General features: G+C 36.1%; 1 protein-coding gene across 1 annotated transcript in view; it reads right to left on the bottom strand.

Annotated features, from left to right (window-relative positions):
- Nucleotides 1-8,311: 8,311 nt before the first annotated feature.
- The window catches only part of LOC6047830 (5'-3' exoribonuclease 2 homolog), a 38,781-nt gene continuing 28,147 nt past the window's right edge, over nt 8,312-18,945 (bottom strand). The window contains 1 exon segment of the mRNA XM_038260886.1: nt 8,312-9,217. Coding sequence (XP_038116814.1) covers nt 8,697-9,217 — 521 coding nt within the window. The 3' untranslated portion in view covers nt 8,312-8,696.

Below are 18,945 nucleotides of genomic sequence, written 5' to 3' on the forward strand. Positions count from 1 at the left end.
CTTTTCACATGTTTCGAGGACCGGCTGTGCTCTGTATATTTGCATCTGCGGAGTGCGCTGGGCCCAACCGCAAAATGTGATTGGAGGGACAAAAAAACGGGCTTTTGGGATTGCACTGGGAACACATCCTAAGTAGCGTAATAAAAAAGTGCACTACAGTTCTAGCGACACATATGGAAAGTACAACAGCACAGAGGAAAGGAAAAAAATGTTACGGCGTGTGGACAGATCAACACACTTGCTCAACAATAGCGCGTGTGCTTTGTTCCCCAAATGCCCAAGAACAGCAAATTGGCAGCCTCTGCAGATCTAAAAATAGATCAGCAGGTCGACAATAGATCAAATAAATGGTCGCAGTGGACTCATGGCAATCAAACAAAAAAAAATGCCCAAAGAAGCCATTTTGCATCATTAGTTTGTCCATATAAATTTCCATACAAATTTGGCAGTTGTCCATTCAAAATGATATATGAAAATTCAAATTTTTGTATCTTTTGAAGGATTTTTTTGATCGATTTGGTGTCTTCGGCAAAGTTGTAGGTATGGATATGGACTACACTGAAAAAAAATGATACACGGTAAATAAAATTTGATGATTTTTTATTTATTTTTTTGTCTCTAAAACTTGATTAGCAAAAAAACACTATTTTTATTTTTTTTTGTTTTTTGATATGTTTTAGGGAACATCAAATTTTTAAAACATTCGTAAAATTTTCCAATCTTTTCGAAAACAATATTTTCAAAATTTCAAATTAAGACTAACATGTCAATAGGGCGTAATATTGTAAGTTTGGCCCATTTGAAATGTTAGTGTTGATTTAAAATTTTGAAAAATATTGTTTTCGAAAAGATTGGAACATTTCACGAATGTTTCATATTTTAATATTGTAAATCGGACCATTAGTTTCTGATATATCGACTTGACCATTAGATCTAATGGGTGAGACTTGGTAAACATCAGTTTTCCTGCTTTTTAAGCCTTTGCATGACAATATCTCAGCAACTAAGGGTCGTATAGACAAAGTTCAAAAAAGTAAAATATAGAGAATTTTCTGAGCTTTTCAAATTTTTTTTTTCTAGCTTGAGCAAACATGTGCACCAGTTTTAAAAAAAGGAAAACTGCGACTATTTTCAAAAAAGTTACCTAAAAATGGCTTAAACTTGAAAACGGTGCACTCTATGAAAATTTCACTAAAGTACTTTTTGAATGAAAATTTGATTTTACATCGAAAAATGAAGTTGAAATTTTTTGCGACCAATATTTCGTTTTTTTTTTAAAGTCAGTATTGATTCAAAAAATCATAACTCGGTCAAAGATTTTTTGCCCATCCTGGAAATTTCTGAAAAGTTGGCATTTGATGTCCTCTAAAACATATAAAAAAAAATAAAAATTGTGTTTTTTTTTTTTTGTAAATTAAGCTTTAGTGACAAAAAAATAAATTAAGAATCACAATTGTTTTACCGTGTATCATTTTTTCAGTGTATTCCTTATAGATATCTACAGCTTTGCCGAAGACAACAAATCGATCAAAAAATTCCTCCAAAAGATATAGATTTTTGAATTTTCACATATCATTTTTGTATGGACAGCTGCCAAATTTGTATGGAATATGGACAAACTAATGATGCAAAATGGCTTCTTTGGGCACACCAAAGGCACCAAAAAAGTTTCAGCCGGATTAAAAAATACAAAAAATTAAATTCAAAAATAAGATCGATTTCGTAGAGAACTGCTCAAATAATTAATTTTTAACAACAATTTAATGAAAAAATAAAATGTATTATGTACTAATGTCATAGCTTCGATTCGCCAAGAAAAAATATTAAGAAAGTAAAAATATTTACATACGGAAAGAATTTTGGGGCAAATTAAATCCTAGCAACCGCAGAACTCATCGATAAATGGTGCAATCCGAAAATTCCAAATTTTGCGTTACGAAATAACAAAAAACGCTCCGTTGGGTTTGTGTTAGAGTGTAACAATTTACAACATTACCGAAGATCCAAAATCTTTCAGAAAATCATTTCTTGAATTTGTATATACCAAAACTGAATAAGCTTTCTGCGAAAGAAATTTTGTTTTAATGTTTGGCCAAACAACTTCTTTTATGCCTAAGCCTGTAGTTGAAAACTAGCTTCATTCCGAACAGGGTCCCTAAAACTAACCTCCATGAAACTTGGCATGTTCTCTTCGCCAACCCCTTCACGCTTCATTAGAGATCTAAATATGTTGGAATTTTGTTCAAAAACCCACACACATAAACACACAAACACGCACTCACCCTCTCCAACCCGCTGCCAACAATTCTTCAGTTCACACACCCCACCAATATGCCACTCCTTCTCAAACTCCCTCTCCAAATAAAATTGGAAGAGGTTCCATTGCGGAAGGGAGAATGAGGAGGAGGACCAAAAAAAAACTGGTGAAATACCCAGTAGTAACGCAAGAGGGGGAACGCGATGACGAACGGCTGGCTGGCTCTGAAGCCATAAACCAATAGACGAGGACGATGACGACGAGGTCCTGCCGACGACTGCTTCCTGGCTGCAGGGAGCAAATCAAGCATAAATAACACAAAAGCACAAACTATGAGCCTCGAACGCGGTTTAAATAAGAGGGGGCACATTTAGTTCATCTGGCACATACGTCATATTGTCGGAGCTCTCGAGTGGGCCCAGAAAACGTCAAGTCGAATATGTTTTGAATTTTGCGTTATTAATTGTGTGATCTGGCAGGCAGCATTTAAAATGTCAAATGTGTTTGGACTTCCAGAACCATGTGCACAGCAGCAGCAGCAGCAACTAAAATATATGGGCTCTAGAGCGAACTCAAGTGCCCAGTTCTGGGGCTTTGTTGCGGAAATGCTTCTGTGCTCAAGTCAATCATACTAAACTTATTCATTTGTTCACACTGTTTAACGGTCCACGTGATTGATTTATGGTTTGATAACTTCGTTTTCTGGCAACCCTTCCTTGGACGCTTAGAAAGTTCAGGAACCCTGTCAAATTCGAATTATTTTAAAAATGTTGTTAAATCTTCACATATTCTTACCACAAAGATTCACCTTGTGCTCCTGAATGTCCACTTTCAGCGCGTCCAGTCGCGATTCCAGAACTTCGAAAGCACTCCTGGTTTTGCTGGTCCATCGTTGAAGCACCAGGAAAGTGATCACAGCTATTGCAAAAATATTGCAACTGAGACGGAATTGATCATCGTGCTCATAGTAGAAGCGGACCATTTGCCACAGGTGCACCCACGGGGACGGATCCAGGTCCAGGTTCAAGGTGAAGCGAGCCATCTCGGCGGTATCGATTGTAGAGTTCATTGGTGGTGGATGGGAGTAAAGATCAGAAATTGAAGATCTTGGCAGATGGAAACGCAATGCCTACTTGGCTAGAGATAGGAAATTAAGAGGCAGTATTTGTAAATATTGCTCGGTTTGGTCTAGAGGTCGTATCGAGGTGCTCCGATTTGGATGAAACTTTCAGCGTTTGTTTGTCTATACATGAGATGAAATCATGCCAAATATGAGCCCTCTACGACAAAGGGAAGTGGGGTGAAACGGGCTTTGAAGTTTGAGGTAAAAAAAACATAAAAAATCTCAAAATTGCTTCTTCAATTGGGTACTAAAGCCCTATGCCAATTTTTATGTACAACGGTAAAAAACACGATTAAAAACCATTTCTGATCACTTTTTTTCATTTTAATGCAAAATTTTTTTTTGGCAAGACAACATTTTTTCGATGGATCAACTATGGTCCCCTTGGAACGAGCTGTCAAGTAGGAGCTTTTCTGTCAAGAAGGACCGAGAGGTTAAATTTTGAAAATTGATTTAAAAATCCATTTTAAACTCTTTGTGGTCGTACAAAGGGTCATTGTACTCAGAAAAATAAGCTTTATCGCTGTAAACAATAATATCAGCAATCTAAGCTTCGTTTTAGGACCCAATTCCAACTCTCTTAGATGCATTCGAAAGGTCTTTTGAAGCACTTCAAAATGAGCCATAGACATCCAGGATTGGTTTAACTTTTTCTCATAGCTTTTGAAAATTACTGTTAAATTATTTTTTTTAACCTCAATATCTTTTTGCAACAGCCTCCAACATCCATACTCCCATAGGTCAAAAGATAGGTAATTTCATGGACTATAAGCCTACGTTATTAACTTTTTGGCCAATCGCAGTTTTTCTCATAGTTTTTCGATTTTTCTATAACAAACATTTTACATCGTTAGTTTTTGCCCTGTAGACCGCCAAAGCGCCACTTTTGGTCTCAATTTTGTCATATTCGGAATCCTCGGACAATTTCACGTAAGTTAGAAGCTGGGTGCAGAATAGTTGTCCGCAAAGCGGCCTCAATTTAGAACTGTCAAAGCGGAACCAATTTACTGTTTGAAAAATGATGCCAAGAAGTGGCAATTATTGTAATCGATCTATAGTTTATTTTGTCAGGAATAAAAAAGTCGAGGGCGTCGAGCTTTTGAGCCAGCCTTAAGAAAAGAGATGAAATCGAGATTGCCATAATTCGTCGCTTACATTTCCATTAGCGCTATGTCTCACTCAAAACCTATGTTTAAGAATTGGCTACGACGAATTATTAGTAACTGAGAAAGGCACCTGCCAAATAACATTGAATATTCTTACTCCTTTATTATCACTGCGCTTCAAAGATACATAATCTCGTAACTTCCATCCGGTTGCTTTTCTGATTCACAAAATTCCCCCACTTCTGACTCAATATTTCATCACGTTGAAAACAAAAAAGGACTCTTTTAACCGCCCATTTAGTTTACGAACAAAAAAGCACGAAGAACTTAATTTTTCAACGGAAACTTTAATATCATTAGATCCAAAATGTTTCAAAACGAGTCACTTCAGCAGCAAAAAATATGTCACGCTTGAGCTTGAACAAAGCCTTCTACTTTGTTTATGTTTACAGCTCTAGTGCAGTTGTATTAGTGAGGAGCAGTGGGGATCATTCGGAAATCACGTTACGCATTCTGTCTTTTCAGCACCCAGGTTAGAAGTATTGGAGTTGTAAATTTTATTTTGAAAGATAATTAAATAAAACATTTTTGATAAAAAAAAAGTTAGATTTGGTTTATTCTGTGATCAATACGTCAAATGCTGTATCAAGTAGGCGAAAACCTGTTTTACCCCTAATCCGAATCAAAAAAAAATCAAACCATCTACATTAACGACCCCCGGGTCTTTTGTGATCTCTATTGCAAGTTTCTGCTCGAACCTAGGAGTCCGAAGGCTTTGAATGGGGAGAGCACCCAAACCTCTTTTTACTCCAAGGAACCTTCCACCCCAGTGTTTGAACTGACGACCTTTGGATTGCGAGTCCAACCGCCGCCAGCGATTCCACCGGAGTAGGCTTGGTTTGGTGTGTTGTTTGTACTTTTGGCATGGAGACAACTCCTACACCTGGAATGACTTAACGGCCTAACAACCAAGGCCGGGACCGACATTTTACTTCCTCATCCGATGGAAGGTTGCAGCAGATGGGAATCGAACCCAGAATCATCCGCTTACAAAGCGAACAGCGTAACCATTCGGCCACGCACTGCCACTAATCCGACAAAATGTAAAAAAATATTTTAATTCATTCCAAATGGCAAAAAAAACAAATTTTGGTCTGGAAATCCAGATTTGGATGTGGAAATAGATGAACAGTTGAATACCTTATGATCGATAATATTTTTTTTTGCAATTCCGTCGTGAAACTACTTACTTTTCTTGTCGTTCTTGAACGACGAAATCGCCTACTTTTCTGTACCAAAAATAACAGAATCGAATAGCAACATTTTTCAAAATAAATGCTGAAAAGTTCTACTTTTCAGCACTCAAATCGGTGCTGAAAAGTTGAACTTTTCAGCACTTGTTTCGAAAAGTAACATTTTAAAACATTTTTTTGATCGAAACGATTTATTGACAAAATACATTAAAATTTGACATAAAATTTCACTCAGTGTTTGTTTTTTGGAATTGCAAAAAATGTTGTATGGAACTCGTTGCAAAACTTGATTTTTTCAGCACTCTTCGTATTTATTCAACTCGGTGAACCTCGTTGGATAAACTCGTGCTGAAAAAATCCTCTTTTTGCAACTTGTTGCATAAACTACTATTAAGCATTATAACTTGTATTCGGCATATATCAGCAGCATATTTAGTTTATTTAAAAACTGTTTAAATTTTTGCTAACCTATCTGCAAAATGCCTAGCGCAGTCAACAGTCATCAGGGGTGACGTTGGGTCTGGGGTGAGATTGGCTCATACAAATTTCAGCAATTCCCAATCTCACCCCCAGACCCAATGTCACCCCTGATGTCGAAATTTATGATTTAAAATTTGGAAAAAAAATCCAATCAAATTATTTTTCATCAAACACTGGCATGTGGGGCAAATCAGGACAAATGAAACAAGTTAAGACAGATATTAAGCCATTGCATGATGTTCTGAATGACTTTGGTTTAAACAGGATCAGAACCAAACAATTTCACAGAACACCGATTTTTTAATTTATTGCTCTAAAATCTACTAACCTATTCCGACTGTATTTCTGTTTTTTCCTAGTTGGCAGTAGTAACTTAAAGGTTATTTTAAAATATGTTTTTTGCAAAAGTTTTTTTTGTGTTGCATAAACTTGTATTATATAAAACATGAACTTTTAACGTATCTAAAATTTAACATAGACTGTTGTTCTTTTTAGATATTTTCAAAGCAATTTTTCAAGAAGAAAAGAAATATATTTGTATATGTTTAATTAACTTGAATCACATTGTAGTTCATTTAAAATCCAAAGGGCAACAAGGAACAAAAAATGATTTTGATTTCATTTAAGCTAATTCAAAACTGTCGTCCTTGTTTAGATTGAAGTGTACATTATCACCAATTAATATGATTGAACTCATTCTTTGATTTTAAGCTTGAAAAAAAAATTTATGACTGTTTCGAAAATTTTCCGGGATCCCGGAATTCCGGATTCTAAAAATATTTTTCCCGTTTCCCGGGAAATTCAAAACCCGGGAAATTTGGACGCCCTAGTAATATCCTTTCAGCACTACTGATCCTAGGCTTCGACGATCTAGTGGTGTTTCCTTGTCAACAGCATGTATGAATGCTCCGAAAAGATAAAACACCATGATTGCTAAACTAGATCAGTTGCGAAAAGGTCACAGTCATTGGCCACCAACGGCGCCCGCCATGTCAGTTTGTAGATCTCGATTTTAAGGGACGGGAATGTTAGTTAGCGCAGGTTACTACTAGGGCAGCTGATTTACTCTGTGCTTACACCCCACAAGCGCCAGGAACCTGAAAATTTGTTAGTAGGATAGGGTGTTTGGTCAGGATTCATCATAGAAGATGATGATGCGACCCAAAATCATAGTGTTTGTTGAACGGTGTTATGTTTTGTTCTCAAGGCAAGCAATCGGATGCGACGTTTCCCGTTTATCGGCTGTTAACTTTTAATTGAAATGGTTTAATCTTAGACAGCCGGCTGTGGAAAGATAGAACCAAAATCATTTGTAATTAAATGATGAAGGATTTAACAGTGTAACTTTTAAATTGAGATGTTTTTACGAGTTTTACACGATTGATGTTTAGTGGGGTACTGATTAACGAAGCAAACGACGAGTTACGATGTTTATCGAGCTGAAATGGTATGATGAGGTTTTGTTGTTATTGCACAGCGACGACGAACGTGAAATTCCTGCGACCCGACGGAAAGGCATCGCAAATCAGACTGCGGAAATAAGGAGAAAGAAAATAACATAAAAAAATAAAACCTAATCACATAAAACCAATCAACCCATGCACACAAACAGCGACACAAAAGAGACGAAAATTATCGCGAAAAAACAGGACTGCGCGTCCCCAGAAGCACTGCACTTTTGATGGCATTATTCAATTCATTTTTCGAGTGATTTTATAGCCTTTCCTAAACTTTGTTAACCCAACTTACTCACCTGTTCGTTGCTACACTTCATTGTAAATCCGCAGGAAATCCGTCCTCCTCCAATCAAACTCGTTCCTAAATCCCATTGGTCAGGCTAATTTGCTAGCCTTGTTGTTGGCTAGCAAAGGGGATGAAAACCATTTCGTTACATCACGGCAAGACTTGGAAGGGGTTTAAATTTATCCGTTTTGCTGCTGACAAGAAAGCGGATTAGCTAAATCCTATTATTTGCATCACTTTATTAGGTTCAACTGATGTCAGATGTCAGGTAATTCGGTATGTTTCTGAAGATAATAAACATGACAAAGATATTCGAAGTTTGTAGCAACTTCGTTGCAGTATATTTATCTTTTTTGTAGTACACTCTATTAGTTTACTTTTCTCACAAAAGTAAAGTATTCAAAACACAATTAAGTAATTGTTCGCCAATGCTTCATGTTTTGAACACGCTTATGTTATGTTTGTTTTCATCATTTTCTCTACTAGAAAAATCCTGCTATCCTTACGAGCTAAGAGAAAAAAAAATAATAGAAAAGGTCAATGCTCTACTTGGCTAGTCAAAACCACCTCACTCTCACTTCTGCAGGGTTTCGAGGGCGGCTTAAAATTTCTCCATATTTTTGTTTGTTGTTTAATGTATGATTTTGTTATTATTTGTGGAATTCACGGAATATAGCGAACATGTTGCGCTACCAATTCCGTGCGCTAGTCAGAAAATTTAGAAACTGCACATTCTAGTAATTTCTCCGATTGTTGTTGAAACGGTTCGCCCCAAAGTTGTTCCTATTGCCACCTCCGCCTCCACCCTGACCGTTGTTGTTGAACCTCTGTCCTCCATAACCTCCTCCCCCACCCTGGTTATTGTTCTGATAACCTCCTCTTCCACCTCCCCGCTGATTGTTGTACCCACCGCGGTGATTCTGATAGTTATTCTGCCTGTTACCTCCTCCTCCTCCTCCACCTCCGGTGTTGTAATCGTACCGGACCTGGTTCGCAAACGGATTCGGCAGCATCACGCCCGAGCTGGACGCGTCCCGCGAGATGTCGCTCATCACCTGCTGCTGGTACTCGTTGATGCGACTGCTCAGCTGCTCAAACACGCTCAGATTGCCGCCGCCGGAGCCGCGGCTGTTGTTGCCGGAGTTGTTGTAATTGTTGCTGCTGCTGCTGCTGCTGTTGTTGCCGCCCGAGGACGAGTTGAAGCTGCTGTTGTAGCTCGAGTTGTTGTAGGAGCTGTTGTATGAGTTGTTGCCATCTGTAAAAGAGAAAGTGGCGAAATTTAGCTTGATCGTCGATTAAATTTTAAATTTGAAAAAAAATTGCTTACAAATTTATAAAATAAAACCAGCTTTGAAAAAAGCATTCGATTTTCCCAATTATGATGACCAGAGAAATTTGTGAGTGAGTTCTCACTAAGAGTGTACTCCATTTGGCATAATGGACATTTGGCATAACGGGTTTCCAGAAGGACGTTTGACATAATTGGTCAAAGACAAATTAAAAATAATAACTAGGATCTTACAAGACCACAAGGTACAGTGGTCCAGATCGCAAAATTAAGTGGTTAAGATGCAACCTGGTGCTTAAAATTGGGCTTGCGCCTTTTCGAGCTATTTATGTTTTAAATTGACTGTAACATTTGACCCTTAAGTCCAAATTGACATGTCAACAAATAAAAATGTTCGTTTTTTAGAGCTCTTCTTCTCTCTTTAGAGCTTTTCACTAGACTTAACGCTGAATTGTCACGTTCAAAAAACTGATTTTTGAAGGTTTGCCCAGATGCTTTCTATAAATTTGGTCATAGAAGGCGTAGATTACAAGATAAAAATTTGAAGTCTTGAACAAAGTTGCTGCAGTTGGCAAGCCCAACAACTTTCTAGAACAGTGTTTCTCAACCTTTTGCGATAGATTTCCCCCTTGACTGATTTGCAAGAAATTCGAACGAATTAAGACAATCTCGATTTCATCCCTTTTCTTAAGACTGACTCAAAAGCTCGACGCCCTCGACTTTTTTATTCCTGACAAAATAAATTATAGATCGATTACAATACTTGCAAATTCATGGCATCATTTTCCAAATAGTAATTTGTTTCCGCTTTGACAGTTCTAAATTGAGGCGGCTTTGCGGACAACTATTCTGCACCCAGTTAATAATTATCTGCGGCAGAAGAAAGATTACTCTCAAAAATGTGAAGAATTCAAACAATCTTAAATAATATTTTTTAAACTTTTTTTCAATTTCTAATTATTTTTTCAAAAAATTGTTGTTGTTTAAAAGTGTACAAAAATCTCACAGAAACCAGCAAAAAAAATCTGTCACAAATGTCTGAGAAAAATTAAAAAAAAACCTTTATTGTTTCAAGAAATGTCAAAATTCACAGAAACTTTAATAATGATTTTTGGAAAAAAACTAATGTTGTTGTTATGTACTTATCAAAGAAACTGAAAGTTGCAACGAATGTGTCAGATAATAATTTAAGTCTAGGGCTTCCAATTTTCCTGGTTTTGAATTTCCCGGGAAACCGGAAAAATGTGTTTTTAAATTCCGGGAATTCCCGGGATCTCGGGTTTCGAAAATTTTTAAAATCTGCGTTTAATTATTTTTATGTTTTTCAAGCATTAAAACCTAGAATTAGCTAGAATACTGTTAATTTGTGATAATCTAAACAAAACAGCAGTTTTTAAATTAGTTTAAAAACATATTGAGCAATTCCAGCCCAAAACAGGAATTTTTTAGGTACTTTTTTCTCGATCCTCTCAGATTTCAATGAAATTTTGTAGACATGTTATCCTACGCTTATGTAAGCCATTTTTGTGTATTTGGAGCCAGTTGCACTCGATAATTACAGTTAAGAAGGGCGTAAGTGTTTTCAATATTTTTTTGTATTTTGTATTTTAAATATCGCTGTAACTCGAAGCTGTTGCATCGTATCAAAAAGTTGTGAAAGACCAACTTGTGGGAAATCTGTCGGGCTTTCCGAAAAAAAATACACTGAAAGAAAAAGACACGCCACTTTTATGATTTTTTTTTATTATTTTTAAGTTTGAAAACCAAATTTAAAGGTGAGCCCACGATTTTTTTCGTTATTTTTTTTGTGAAAATAGTCTAAAAGTAAAGTAAATCTTTCCCAGTTCCTGAGGGGAACACCCTTGAAGAGTATCGGGGCCGGCATTTACAAAGCGAATTCAGTGGCAGCTTTCAATTTAACTAATGTTAACATGTTAAGGTTAATGTTAACATTCCATAGGTCGCCTTCCTAAGGTGTCGTTGATAAGGTCCAGCTTGTGACGATGCACTACCTTCCCTTTACTAAGCAATCGAATCCAGAAAGAAACGATCACCAGTTGTGTTGGTCCGAGCCGGGATTTGAACCCCGATCTACCGCTTACAAGGCGGAAGCGTTACCACTAGGCTAGGTGACTCGGTCGGAAAATAGTCTAAGATGCTACAAAAAGATTCACGAAAAGTTGCAGGATAGAGCAACTCACCTAAAAAAATACAAAAATAATTTACTGAAAAGATTATCAGAACGTTTTGCAAAAATATTGGCTAAAACAACTGTCTTAATTCGTTAATATTGTCCTGATTTACTCCAGGAGCCGATGTTTGATGAAATATAATTAAATATGATTTTTTTCTAGTTTTAAATTATCATTAAAGGTAAATTTTAAGAAAAATAAATAAACTTTAATGGAAAATAATTAAAGCGCTAGCAGGGGTGCCCAACCTTTTGGCCTTGCGGGCCAGATCTGATTTTTCTGAAGCAGTGGCGGGCCGGTACTTATGCTGGTAAAAGTTTAAAAAGTAAACTTTTTTTCATAAAATTTATTTTATTAGCTTTTCTAAGAAAACACGTAAATAAAATAGTGTTGCAAATAAGATTCATACATCTTGATTTTAAGAAAGAAAAAAGAGATAACTTTCAAAGATTTATTTAATTTTTGGTTAAAATTTTATTTAAATTGTTTTTGTCGATAAAAATTTAATACCCTGATATCATTAACTAAAAAAAATCGTCGTTGCGTAGTTTGAAAAATCAACGAGACAAGATTCAATTTATTGAAACAAAATATGGATTCAAATTTTCTTTACGAAAAAACATTTTTTGAGTTGTTGTGCACCTTTGTTCAAATATTTAAAAAACATTATTAAATGATTTCAAAGACAAGATATTAAAAGAAGGGTAGAAAAATATATATCTGATAGTTTTTAATTCGTCTTTCGTATAATTTCTAAGAAATAATTGAAGTTTATAAAAAATTTCCCAGCTAATTTCTTGACACATTTTAAAACATTTTTTAATATTTTATAAATATTTTAAGCGATCTTAATTTTCGATATAATTAATTTGCCATCATTAAAAACTTGTACTAAAAAATACATTATTTTTGCTTACTCATTTAAGAATACTAAATTTTAATCAAAATCCTTAAAAATGTAACAATTCAATAAGAAGTAAAAACAGTCAAATTTAAATTTAGTGTCTTTTTTTATGTTTAATAAATATAGAAATGATAAGAATTAAATTCAAACATAAAGAATATTGAAATGTAAAAAAATCATTTGAAAATATACAAAGGCAAAACCCAAAAAAACGTTGAATTAGCAGCATTCTATGTTAAAGCAAAAAAAAAATCAAATTGTTCGCTCTACATCATTGCCTTGGCTTTAAAGCAAAAATAAAACAAATAAATGTTTTGTTATAATATCTGAAAATTTGAGATTCTCAAGTTTATATCTTAAATTTTTACACTCAATTTATTTATTGAGTATTTCATAAACAGCTTTCAGGGCCGGTCATAGAACTATTTTGAAAAGCCGTCGCGGGCCGGATGAAATGGTTCCACGGGCCGGACGTTGGGCAGGCCTGCGCTAGGCATTTTGTGGATCCGCAAACTACAATTTTCATAATTTTCCGTTATAAGCCAAATAAATGTTTTCAGACCAAAACTTGATTTTTTGTTTCAATTCCGGGTAATGCCGGGACAAAATATAAAGAAATCCCGGGATTAGGGAATTTCAAATTTCGGAGAAATCCCGGGATTTTTATCACGGGAATTCCCGGGATGGACGCACTATTTAAGACATTGAATTTCTATAGAATTTTCATTCCCCGAATGTTTGGTTTTATTCAAAAATCTTTGACCGCAAAAACTTTTTTTTTCGCTAAAATTTTTGTTTTTGTTAAATTTTCTCTAAAAAAAACTAATGATTACAAAATAACTGAACTAGTGTAGAATGCATTTTAAAAGACTTTCTGCATTCAAATGTTGATGCTATGGCTTGTTATTTCGATTTTTTTTAACATTCAAGTTTTTTTACTTTTAAGTTGAATTTTGAATAACAGAAGGGAAAAAAATATAAACAACTTTATTGCAAAAAAGAAATCAAAAGTAAGAAAGGTGCACAAAAAAATAGAAATGATTAAAGAATGGTTCATCAAATTGAATATAAAAAATAAAGGAAAATATTTAAATAAAGGCAAAAACTACATCGCTTCAACCAAAATACAAGGTCGAGAGGATAGTTCCACAAAAATTTGAAGTCAGCTCAATGCTAAACTCGATAGAACAATGCAATCATCAAAACGAACGAGTTCACCCGTTAATCGAAACAGTAAATCTTCAATAAGAGTCATCCATCGACATCTGAACCTGCTCTTGTGTCGCCAATCTGTTGTGGCCCAGGCAGTTAAGTCATTGAGTTAGTATGTTAAAGGTCCCTGGTTCAATTCCCCCAGAAAACACTTTTTCTTGGAAATGGGCTCTCTGCTGCCTAGGTTTGGTCGATTGAATTTGAAAAAAGAAGGGACAAATGTGAATTTATTTGAAAAAATTTCCTTCTTCAAGGTCAATTTCAAAAATATCATTCGAAAAGCTCAATTGTCGAAGACGAAATTACATTTCCACGCTTTATGCTTTTTGTGTAAAAACTTGTTTTTTTATGTGTGTGCGTGCAATGTCGAATGAGCGTTGGTCGACTACTGCCGCACAGTGCAGCTGCTCAGTGAGCTAGGGCACTCACGACTGAGTCGGGTTTGTTTATGTCACGGTTTTGCGATTCAGTGAATGGAGATGACAAATTCGTGTCAGCGTCAGCGAAAAATGTAATGTTAGCAAGTGGTTTTCCCTTCTAAACTTAATTTTAAATAATAAAATTAAGCATTTAAAATATTGTTAAGCGCACGAATTTGGTCAAATAATTGCGCCTGTACTCGTACGAATTCCAACACAAAAAAAAATATTTCTATTTTGAAAAACGAAACATCCATCTGCCAAAACCGGACACATTCTGATGGTGGTTGTTACTGCTACTGCAAAGGGGACAAAATCTAGCGCGCCCATCATCCACGCGAGTGACACTTGAGAGGCGAATAATAGCGCGCAATGAGCCCTCACGGAGTGAATGAGTGAGAGTGCATCGCCGAGGGGTGAGTGAGGCAGATGATATGAAAGAAAATGTTAAAAACCAAACAATAAATTGCAAATTGATTTCGAGAGGCTTAATGCAGGCGCATTAAAAAAGGCACTCTCTCGGGCTTTTTTCCTCTCACGCAACACCACTTTTGGTCCACATTTCAGGCCGCCCAATGTCAGGCTCAGGCAAGATTATAGCAATGTCCGTATATTAAGAGGTCCGGCTGAAAACGTATTGGTCTTGTGTTAGTAAGCGAAAAAGTGTCAACATTCGCGATGCCGGTAGTTATGACGTCATACCGTTCTGGCTTCCACAGGGCAATATAGGGATTTGATGTAAAATGATATTTATTTATAATTAATGCGTTTTTAGTATACATTTGACAAAGCACAGACCATGAATTGACATTTTAACGAAAATGGCCATCATCCAGAATAACCGGAAGCCCTTAGGGATGTCCCAACAGGGAAACACATTATGGAATCATACGAATTTAGGAAATATGGGTATTGATACCGCACAGGAGTTTTTTTATTCAAGGTGGTCATAATCTGGAATGAACTGGGGTCCTCAGGGTTGATTCTACGAGGTTCTGATGAGAGAAGACCTCTACAAAACGATGTGAGTATCGAATTACATTATTTCCGTTTGAAATCAACATTTCTACATAATCTACTACAATAGAGATTATACAGATTTTATTTATTCTTTGGTTCTCTGTAATACTTTGAAATATTAAAAGATTAGATTTAAGAATTTTATTTATTTTCGAATTGGGAATCTTAACTGATACTTAAGTAAAACGTTTAGTTACGCAGTTAATTACAAGAAAGATGATTCTTTTTGTGTTGGCTAGTCTGAAAACTTTTTGCGTTTTCCCAAGATTGGTAGTACAATTGAAGGGGATGCGGATCCTGCTGAACACCGAGCTGGTTTCTGTTGCTGTTGTGCTAAAGTCTAATCCTTGCGCATGTTGTCCAGGTCACGCTGGAAAACGAACTTGTGTTGCTAACTTATAGTTCGCAGCGGCAATCCAACGTGGCACGACGCCTTGCTGGGCAAGCGATGACCAAGACCGAGTTGACGCAAACGGAGTCTGCCTCGGAACCGCGAAAGCCATCGCCATAGGCCATTCCTCAAAAGCAACGAGTTCGTTCCCGATTGACCTCGGAGGCTAAAGAACCGGCAACGTGATGCTTTCCTCCACCTCTTCGTTGGGTTCCAGGTCGACAAAAACTAAAGGGCCAATGACACTCTTCGCCGGCCTTCTTCAAGTCATCCCTGTTGTGGTCCAGCCGCAAATCCTTAAGCAGTGCCAGTAGTAACACGAGGATGTTCGATTTAGCATTAACGTTCACAGTCCGAGTGCCAGAACCGTCGCCGACGAAGACGACGCCAACAGGTGCCAGCTGGAAGGGTCAACCATCACCACCAACAACTCAACAACACAACAGGCACCGTCATCGTTCATCTTCTCCAAGGGCCAGACGCCACCGTATTGCGACTGCTCCAAGTGCATCACGTGCAGGAGCGCACCTCGGCCGTGATGGTGCTGCTGATTACTTAGTAGAACCTGCTGCTTCAACGGCTCAAAAACTACTGCCACAAATGTTTGCCAACTGGTTTCTTTACGGCAACGGTCACTTCCTTTGCCGATCAATTTATCAGCTTCTTGCTCTTCCGGATCGAAACGCTTTTGTCCAAGCTGACACGACCGGATTCCGATTTGCTGGCACAGCTGAAATATATCGTATGTATTTAGTTGATTTTTCTTACAATCAATAACAAATTTTGTTTACCTTCTTGCTGAGCTTGTCATCCAACTGGCCAAACGTTCCGGCAGGTTCTACGCCGCACAGGTTCTTTGGAATCGGCTTAAAACTTAAAATCTCTAGAATTTACTTGCACTTCGCAACCAAAACAAACGGTATGACGTCACAGTCTTTCTGTTCTGCCAGTGCACGGAGGAAAATATAGCACAAAATTGGATTTCGTAACAAAACTGAGCAAATTTTTTTTCTATGCGTGCTCTCACTAATACAGCTATAGCAACATAGCCGTACCTCTTTAGAATGGATTACATTGAGATTATAGTCACCAACACTGAACGAAACACCACTCGAAAGTGAGTCCTTTCTTCGGCTGTGATTTTTTTTTATTTTTTGTTGTTCCCAATTGCTTCGACCAGGGTGTCGTCTGTGTGATATGTTCTAGTGTGGAAATGGGGAAAAAAAGTGAATCCAAAGCTAAAATGTAGGCACGTTAAGCACTGGGAATGCCGCTCTTGAAAGGAACTGTTGAGGTCTATTCTTTCGATTTTTCCTTCTCTTTTTTTTTTTGTTGGTATTTGTTGCGTACTTATAAGTGCACGTAATTTCAGTGCATTTGAAGGCGGTCCAGATTATTTCCTTAATCAGGAAGCGATGAATGGTGGCATTTGGGTTTATGTTATATTTTTTTCTCATAAGCCATATGATTTGGCTTGTCTGTTCACTGCTATTCATGTTCACTAGACGGTTCGGGATAAAAAATGAACGGGATACAATTTTCAGAAAATTACCTGTTTTTTGGGAAATTTGCTAATATTTGTGCAACAAAATACATTTGTTTTGATTCTAATCAAACACAAGCATAAGGCCGTTTTGAAAATACTTCAAAGATTGATAAGTGTAGTCACATTATCAATGAGCAATTCCAGCTCAAATCAGGAATTTTTCTGGTACTTTTGTACCCGACCCTCTCCGATTTCAATGAAACTTTGTAGACATGAGCAATTCTCTACCAAAACCGGAAATGGATTTTATTTGTATTTTTTGATTTGACTCAAACTTTGTGGGGGCCTTTCCTATGACCAAATAAGCTATTTTGCGTAATTGGTTCACCCATACAAGTCTCCATACAATGTTGGCTGCTGTCCATACAAAAATGGTATGTAAATATTCAAACAGCTGTAACTTTTGAGTGATTTTTCTGATCAATTTGGTGTCTTCGGCAAAGTTGTAAGTATTGTTGAGGACTTTTGAGAAAAAAATAGGTACACGGAAAAAAAATTGCAGATTTTTTTATCAATTTTTTTTCACTAAAACTCAATTTCCCAAAATACGTATTTTTTGATTTTCGAGATTTTTTGATATGTCTTAGGGGACAAAAATCCGCAACTTTTGAGCTATAGAAAAATATGGTCAAAAAATCTGCCGCCGAGTTATGATTTTTTGAAAAAATAGTGATTTTTGGAAAAAATCAAAATTTTATGCAAAAGCAAATCTGAAATTATTTTTTAATGCAAAATTGAATTTGCAATCGAAAAGTACTTAACAATTTTTTTGATAAGGGGCTCCGTTTTCAAGATATAGCCACCGAAAGTTTGATTTTAGCGAAATATTTGCAGTTTTTCAATTTTTAAAAATAGTGACCATGAGTGACCATTTCTAAAAATATTTTATTTCAGAAAATTTGCTATAAAATTGTCTAAGAGACATTGAAGATTGGACCTCTGGTTGTTGAGATACAGCGGCTTAAAGAAAAAGAAACACGAAAATTGAAGTTTTCTAAGTCTCACCCAAACAGCCCACCATTTTCTAATGACGATATCTCAGCAATTAATGGTCCGATTTTCAATGTTAATATATGAAACACTCGTGAAATTTTCCGATCTTTTCGAAAAAAATATTTTGAAAAAAAAATAAATTAGGACTAACATTTTAACAGGGCCAAACATTGAATATTATGCCCATTTAAAATGCTAGTCTTGATTTGAAAATTTTCAAATTATTTTTTTCGAAAAGATCGGAAAATTTCACGAATGTTTCATGTACTAACATTGAAAATCGGACCATTAGTTGCTGAGATATCGTCATTAGAAAATGGTGGGCTGTTTGGGTGAGACTTAGAAAACTTCAATTTTCGTGTTTCTTTTTTTTTAAGCCGCTGTATCTCAACAATCAGAGGTCCAATCTTCAATGTCTCTTAGACAATTTTATAGCAAATTTTCTGAACTTTTCAAAAAAAATATTTTTAGAAATGGTCACTCATGGTCACTATTTTTAAAAATTGAAAAACTGCAAATATTTCGCTAAAATCATACTTTCGGTGGCTATATCTTGAAAACGGAGCCCCTTATCAAAAAAAATGTAAAGTACTTTTCGATTGCAAATTCAATTTTGCATTAAAAAATAATTTCAGATTTGCTTTTGCATAAAACTTCATTTTTTTCCAAAAATCACTATTTTTTCAAAAAATCATAACTCGGCGGCAGATTTTTTGACCATATTTCTCTATAGCTCAAAAGTTGCGGATTTTTGTCCCCTAAAACATATCAAAAAATCTCGGAAATCAAAAAATACGTATTTTGGGAAATTGAGTTTTAGTGAAAAAAAAGTTGATAAAAAAACTGCAATTTTTTTTCCGTGTACCTATTTTTTTCTCAAAAGTCCTCAACAATACTTACAACTTTGCCGAAGACACCAAATTGATCAGAAAATTCACTCAAAAGTTACAGCTGTTTGAATATTTACATACCATTTTTGTATGGACAGCAGCCAACATTGTATGGAGACTTGTATGGG

This window comes from Culex quinquefasciatus, chromosome 1 (genome assembly GCF_015732765.1).
Source record: "Culex quinquefasciatus strain JHB chromosome 1, VPISU_Cqui_1.0_pri_paternal, whole genome shotgun sequence".
Lineage (NCBI taxonomy): Eukaryota > Metazoa > Arthropoda > Insecta > Diptera > Culicidae > Culex > Culex quinquefasciatus.